This window comes from Zea mays, chromosome 10 (genome assembly GCF_902167145.1).
Source record: "Zea mays cultivar B73 chromosome 10, Zm-B73-REFERENCE-NAM-5.0, whole genome shotgun sequence".
Lineage (NCBI taxonomy): Eukaryota > Viridiplantae > Streptophyta > Magnoliopsida > Poales > Poaceae > Zea > Zea mays.
The window spans coordinates 39,982,715-39,990,516 of NC_050105.1; the positions used below are offsets into that span (position 1 = coordinate 39,982,715).

The 7,802-nt window shown below is 42.1% G+C and overlaps 1 protein-coding gene across 1 annotated transcript; it reads right to left on the minus strand.

Moving 5' to 3' along the window:
• Nucleotides 1–4,633: 4,633 nt before the first annotated feature.
• Nucleotides 4,634–5,999, minus strand: LOC103641034 (uncharacterized). Its single transcript, XM_008664450.2, has 3 exons — nucleotides 5,933–5,999; nucleotides 5,271–5,517; nucleotides 4,634–5,153 (listed from the first exon to the last, which is right to left on the minus strand). Exons 1-3 carry the CDS (start codon nucleotides 5,992–5,994, stop codon nucleotides 4,797–4,799), a joined length of 666 nt encoding a protein of 221 aa, XP_008662672.1. The 5' UTR covers nucleotides 5,995–5,999; the 3' UTR covers nucleotides 4,634–4,796.
• Nucleotides 6,000–7,802: the final 1,803 nt, after the last annotated feature.

A 7,802-nucleotide genomic window follows, 5' to 3' on the forward strand; every position in this document is an offset into this window, starting at 1 on the left:
CAGCGTCGCTCAACCCGCTCCGACTGCTGTGCCAGCCACCCGGGCAAGGCTGACAATAGCAAGTTCAGCCTCGGGCGCAACAGGAAGCTCCGCCTCGCTCGACCTTAGGTCTCGGCCTCGGGAGGAGGTAACCGCCTCGCCCGACCCCAAGACTCAGCCTTAGCCTCGGCCTCGGGAGGAATCGCGTCCTCGCCCGACCCCGGCCTCGGCCTCAGGAGAAGTCTCCGCCTCGCCCGACCTTGGGCTCGGACCGACCGCGCCACAGGGGATACATCATTACCCTACCCCTAGCTAGCTCAGGCTACGAGGGAACAAGACCGGCGTCACATCTAGCTCGTCCTGGTAACAGGTAATGATGGCTCCCCGCGTGCGTCCATGACGACGGTAGTTCTAAGCCCCCTACGGAAGCAAGGAGACGTCAGCAGGATCTCAGCAGCACCATCAGCTGTGCTTCTACAGGGCTCAGGCACTTCTCCGACGGCCACGTTATCGCGTACACAGGGCTCTAGCACTTCTCCGACAGCCACGTTGGCATGTGCACAGGGCTCAGGCACCTCTCTGCCAGACACGTTAGCGCATAGCTACAACCCCCATTGTACACCTGGACCCTCTCCTTACATCTATAAAAGGGAGGTCCAGGGCCTTCATGCGGGAGGGTGACGCGGAGGGACGAGCAAACGAACATGCTCACTCTCTCTCTCTCTCTCTCTCGCGAACGCTTGTAACCCCTACTACGAGCACACCCCCCTGGTGCGAGATAATACGAGCAACGTTTTCCCCTTGTTTTCCATCTCGCGCCAACCCATCTGGGCAGGGACACGCAGCGACAAATTTACTGGTTGGCTTACGGACCCCCCGGGTCCGAAACGGCGACAATCTCAATGCCCAAATCCACATAAAGTACTAGCAAGTACTACCCCGAAGTCCAGTGGTAAACAAGGCATAAAGATAGACAAACTAGGGTAACCTATTGGGTCCCATCAAAATTAACCTATGTAGATCATTATGATAATAAGAACATGAGTGGGAAAAAAGAAGTGATCAAGGGCACAACTTACTGGGACTTGAGATTCCAGGTACCAGGATGATCTTCAGGTGACTCGTAACCTCGCTAGTCGTAGCAATACAAACAAACATGGTATAGGAAAAATTAACATTACACCAAACATAAGTACAAACTGCATAATAATAATCTACGCGTTGCTACGAGATCATGGGAACAAAACCACTGAAATTGGAGTTACGATTAAGGAGTTATGATTTATGGAAGATCTATGTGATTTAACTATTAAACTATATTATAAATTGATTAGTATACATCATATGAGAGAATCTCTTATATATAATTAACTCAACCCATAATCTAAGTCATTATTTCAATAAAGGTCATCTAGTCAAATTATAACCATAAGATCATAATACTATATTAATATTAAAGAAGTTAATCCAATATACATAGATTATTCCAATTAGTTACCTAATTATAAAAGTAGGGGATATCATATAAAAAATGTTGCTACTGCATAGTAAATATTTATATGAAGCTAACGCAACTGTGACGAGTCAATTCGAAATTAAAACGGAGAAGTTATGAATTTTCGAAGTTATTAAGTGCTTAGTATAGAATGAATCAAGTGAACAATTTTAATTCAATTTTCATGGCTAAACAAAGATACTAGATGATAAACAATATTAAAACAAAATAATGCCACATGAATGAATTAATTTGGAGTTAAAATGGATTTAATTCGAATTAAACCTGTTTCTAAAATTGTTTTCATACTAAAACCCATTTTCTACATTAATATACTCATTTTATTCACAATCCGGACTGCGGACATTAATACCCTAAAGATTAGGGGCTAAACCAAAAATTACAGGGCATAGATTAAATTTTCTACAACTGCATCAGGATGGCGGGTTAGTTCCAAAATTTCATAGGGTCTCTTATGCAAATGAGGCTGGCCGAAGGGTATGGACTATTCCCCAGCCGTCCTATCAGATCCAGACGTCCTAGATTAAATCGTGTTTTCAAACGAACCGGTATGCTTTGTGGTTCATCCTATCCGATCTCAACGGCCCAGAACAATCCGAGCCCTAGCTACCCTGTTTTTAATCTCACCCGTGGATCCATCAATCAACGACCCAAGGGATGCCTCATGCAATGATTTAATCTCCCCCGCCCACATCAGATCGGACGACTAGAGTGCTCCTTCAACCTCCCATGAAGGCTGGCCCGCGGCGGCGAGCGTCTGCACGGCAGTTCCCCACCAGAGTTCACGCAAGACGCGCACCCGAGCCCTATTTACCCATCCAAAAGGTTCAACACGCAGGGGAGATCATCACGAGCTAGCTGGTAGGTATTTACTTGGTGTCGAAGCGCGGGCGCTATCGCCCACGGAAGCAGCGGCATGGCGGTGGCCATACATTCCGTCGAGCAATTACTCCAGCTCTGGCAACCCATCCCGCCATGGGTACTTGTTGGTGTGGTGGCAGCCGGGCACGACGAGCACCGTGCGACAGACGAAGTTCTCCGATGCCATGAGCACGATGCCCGCGCCTGGCGACCAGCTCCTGCTCCATCAGCGCGCACAATCGGGTCGGCTACTGCCAGCGATTGGTTGCCCAGGAGCAGATCGACGATGGAGACACCAGCGGGTCACACCGAGCACCATCACTACCCCTTCCCCTCGGTCTTCTCTCTCTCAAATATCTCCCATGCGATGGCGCTGGCATGAGGATGCAGAAAACAACGTTTTTTTTGGAAGAACTGGGGATTGAGAGGAATAGCTCGGCTGGTCGTATAAATACACCGAAGATGCCGAGTCCCGACCGATGCGGACGTTAGTTGGGTGGTTACAACTGCTCGGGTTGTTAGTTGTTACGATCTCTGGAGCTTCTGTTGGTGTCCGTTAAGCAGCATGAGATGAACGACGACGTGAGCAACAGCCAACAGGACCCCCACGCGTGCTCGCCTACGTGCTGGCTTGAATTTGCATGATGTCGTCACTCCTTGCATCAGCATGACGTAAGCTTCATCTAGGTGAATAAAGAAAGTGGAAATTCATGTCTCCTATGTGGTACGTCTGGAGCAGTAGTTTTATCCTTTTCTTTTCTGATTCTCATTTTCCGATTTCAGTTTTAAATCCCAACTTCAATTTTTATTCTAGATTTTAGACTTTGATAAAATTCACAACAAACAGATAAAATATCCAGTATGAGATGTAAGTATTTTTGTACTAATTATCTTACCCCGTTATTTGGTAAATTATTTCAAATATGCAATGCACACATGAAATGTTTATTTTTAAGAAAATATGGTTTTAAGTATTTTAGTTAAAATTTCATTTAAAAGTGAATATTCATTACTTGATTATTTTAGGGGAAAGTAATGTATATTTTTCTATCATGAGTTACTTTAACACGTAAAAGAATATTTTATATACAGTCCTAGAAGGGGATAATCCATTCTAATAAATTGAAGCTCTTTTCATTATTTCTTGAAAGTTACAAACTGAATTTCTATTTCTATTTTACCTTAACTAATATTGTTTTAATGTTTCTATTTATTTTTAGAAAATGGTGGGTTAAAAAGTATAACTATTCGTTAGGGACACTTTACTTTGATTTCTGTTACTAGTCCGCAAAATCAGGATTTTGGGTGTTACAAATCTACAAGCTGCTTAAGCCAGGCAGAAGAGCTAACATGATAAGAGAAGAAAACCCTTCCAGTTTGAAGTGGGAGATTTCGCATATCTGAAAGTATCACCCACCAAAGGAGTGCAAAGGTTTAGGATCAAAGGCAAGTTAGCCCCTCGCTACATTGGACCTTATGATATCGTGGAAGCATGTGGACCCTGTAACACCCTAGGTGTTACCCAAGGCCCTGGCTCAACACATTCAACTGTGACCCATTATCACATGTGGTTTAGTGTGGGGATGAAGCACCCAAAATTTAGAGGCAATGTCTTAATCAAATGTTGGATATGCTAGAAGGAGTATCTTAGCCTTTTCATGCACCTCAAATTGGAAAAATTGCTCAAAACCCTAGAAACCCCCTCTTGAGCCATTAGACCCACTACTACAGATCATGTTATATGAGACGGTTAATTTTTAGTTATTAAGACACTTATAAAGTGTCCAAATTTGATGGAGTCGTAAAATATATCCCATATTTAAGATGGTTATAAACCGTCTTAAAAGATATTTTATAAGACGGTTTTAAATTTATAACCGTCTAAAAAAGGTGTCTGTTTAAGTCATTTGTTTGATGAACCGTCTTGAATTAGGTTTTTGGTTACGACACTTCTTCTAAAGAACCATCTCGAATACGAATATTATAAGACATAAAGTATTTATCAAACCGTATAGAATATCGTATAATAATAGACACTTGCAACAAGAAAACCATCTTATTTAGAGACTGATATTGGATGTTTTGGAAACCGTCTTATTAAGATTTAGACGAAATGACTTACATAACTAGACATTCTTCAATTTATAATCATTTTTGAGATGTCACATTATAATAATTTAAAAGAGAAATATACATACACACACACATATTTAATAACGTCATATTTAATGTAATATAGATAAGTACAATTCAATGTCTCATGAATAAGCACTGTCAAATAAATCATACATAAGTGTACTCTAAATCCAAATTAAAATACTAACTAAAAAACTTATCATCAGTCGTTTGCGCTAACATTGAATCTATCTAAGCATACTAGAATAGAAGGCATGTTATCGCCGTGCCCCCGTCAGAAAGCGTTCGTTTCAAATGTAGAGCTTTAGCTGGATTCATCAGTCTGCGTTGCAGGGACAACCTCTGAGTTGATGCTGCTGTCACCTTGGAGAGATGGTGAATCAAGTGCAGGTTTCTTAGCAGCAGGTTCGGCAGAGATCGGCTTGATGCTAGCTCGTTTGACGCCTGTGCCTACAACCCCAAGGTCAGTCACAGTGCTTCCAGAGCTTCTAGTTGTCGCTGCCGTAGACATAACCGAGGAGTCGAATCCATTGCTTGAGGTTGCTATCTGGGAAGAAGTAAAAGATGCAGCTTTTGGCATCACTTCAGTTACCCTAGACGCAATTGCCTTCACCATCTCATCCATGTCAGCGCTTGGGTTTGCTTCAGACAGGTCCTCAAGCTAAATGCAAAACAAATTAGAGATGTCATTGGCCGTTAGAGCTAAGATAAATCATCTTCATTATCGATACAGTAAGAGGCACATGAAGCAAAATAAATTGCATCTATAAATTTTTACCTTCTTCTCAAGACCAGGCAATATGCTAGTAAGCTGCTCTAGCTCTTTTTCAACGGTTGATTTTTCTGAGCCTCGTTCAGCTTCAGCAGCAGATGCATCACCACCATCTATACCAGCCAACAAAGCATCCTTGGAACTTTTCAGGTTCTGTATGCGTGACTTGCATAGCGAAATTGCTTTTGCACAGTATGAAATTGCATCTCCAATCTTGGAAACTAGTTCATAAACCAAACAAATGCGGAAGTTTCTAAGACTGTATTAAGGCAAATAACAAAGGAAGATCAACAAACTGACCCTAGGAAGCAATCATATCATCTAAAGTAGCATGTGCGTTCAAGTAAATAATGTTATGGATATGCATTCCACCAAAACAACTGAACTAATTTATTGAATATAAAAAAGGCATTCTTTACCAACCTAAATTTTAAGTTTATCAGGCTACAAATAACTATAAAATAAAGGCATGAAAAATAGAGCAAGGCACGACCAGGTTGCAGATGCGTATTTATGTAATAATACTATCTCCAGACTCCAGTCATTATATATGACGTAAGAATTACATTCAAGTCAATTTGATGATCATAATGTCATATAATTCTGACTGCAGGTTGTAATATCTCTCTTTAGCACACAAAATAGTGTAACTATGACAAAGGGGATACAATTCCACAACTCGACGACGGTCAGGCTCAACCAAATGCTCCAACATGGATAAAGCTTTCATTCTTGTTCTAATTATTGAATGCCGTATATAGATACAAGAATAGCGTGACAAATTTGAGCAGCAAAAAATCAACATCAAGATACCAGAACATATTGATAAGAAGCAATGAGTCAGGTAGTGATGTGAAATATAGACTATGAAAATAACTAAATATTAATCAGAAAAATGTGGGTAACAGTGAACTTTGTTTAAGCATAAGAGCTTACATCAAAAGGAAGTCCAGCGATCCAGATTCCATCTATATGTTGGACCTGGGATCCATGCTGTCCTCGACATATCAAGGCACTAAGACCAGTAAACCAAGCCTCCGCCTCGACTTTATTCTTGCAGATCTTTGAAATCAAGGGAGCCCATGAGAATCCTCCAATTGAGGCTGATAATATATCTGCTAGTCCTAGTAAGCTGACCTTCCTTTCTTCATTCATCTCCATCGGGGAGCCGACAAGTGCGGGAGCCAGGCATGGGCGGAGGCGCTGAGGGAGCGGACGCCAGCCATCGAGAGCGAGGGGAGGAAGAAGAGTGTATGCGTACTGTCGTGTGGTGGTGGCGGCGTGGAGTCCCAGGTGGAGGGAGGGGTGGTAGGAGCCTAGCCACGGTGTCCAAGACCGGCGGCGAGCGGAGCTCACGCCCGCAAGAAAAAGCCACCATGGCAGCACCTCGCCCTACACACGACTAAGAGGGGCGCCTGGCTCACAGGCGGAGGAGGGCACTGTGGGCCTAGGCGGGGCGACGATGGCTTCACCCTAGGGAGCGACGGCGAAGGAGGAGGAGCAGGAGGAGGAGGAGGAGGTGGTAGGGTTTGGGTGAGATGGGTGAAAAGGGGGCTGCGATGGTCGAGGGGGCCCCAACCTAACCGAACGTGGTTGGGGTTGGTGCGAGGACTGCAAGTTAATTTGCGAGAACTCAAAGGGGGTCCGTAAAATTGAGGCCAACACGCACGCATCATCACACGGTGGCATTTTGACACTTGACACCCGTGAAATGCCAAGAGGGAGTGAATCGGGATCATCTTTTAAGGAACCCGATTAGAAGGAATCATTTAGACGTTGTGTTTTTAGACTGAACCTCTGAAGTAGCCCGATTTTTGGAGTTTGACAATGTAAATATAAAAAGCACTAATATATTCAGCATATGTGTATACCTTCCTAAACCCTATGGTATGTAAATGATAGGAATTAAAGTAAAATGATGACTTAGGTCAGTTATGTAACACATTAATGATCGAGTCGCATGTGGATCCATTTTACCATCTATACCAAGTTATAAAGATAAGTTTTACATTTTATATCATATATATGGTCAAACTAAGATGGATCCACTATTTACTACGCTTTTAACAAGATGCCTTATCATAAATATCATACAAAGAAGAGTTCATATTTAGAAATGTCTAGTATACTCACTAACATCTAAGACGATCTTTATAGTCTAGACGACTCTAATAATATCTTTATTTAAGATGGTTTCGTATACATAAGTGTCTAATATACTAACCAAAATCTAAGACAATTATTGCAATCTTAATGACTAAAATTATATATTTATTTGAGATGGTTTTCAATAACAATCCGTCTTAAATCAATATAAGACATTTATTACAATGTAAATGTCTGAAAACACTTCTTTATTAAAGACGGATCTCCAACGAACCATCTTACCTTACTCATCACCATATGATAAAAGACACTTCTATAAAATGCACTGATATGTGTTTTAAAATGTGTGTCTTGAATAAGCATATCTCTAGTAGTGACCCCCCAGCATTGGATTAGTGGAAAACTATGTAAATGACCAGTTCATGACTTAAA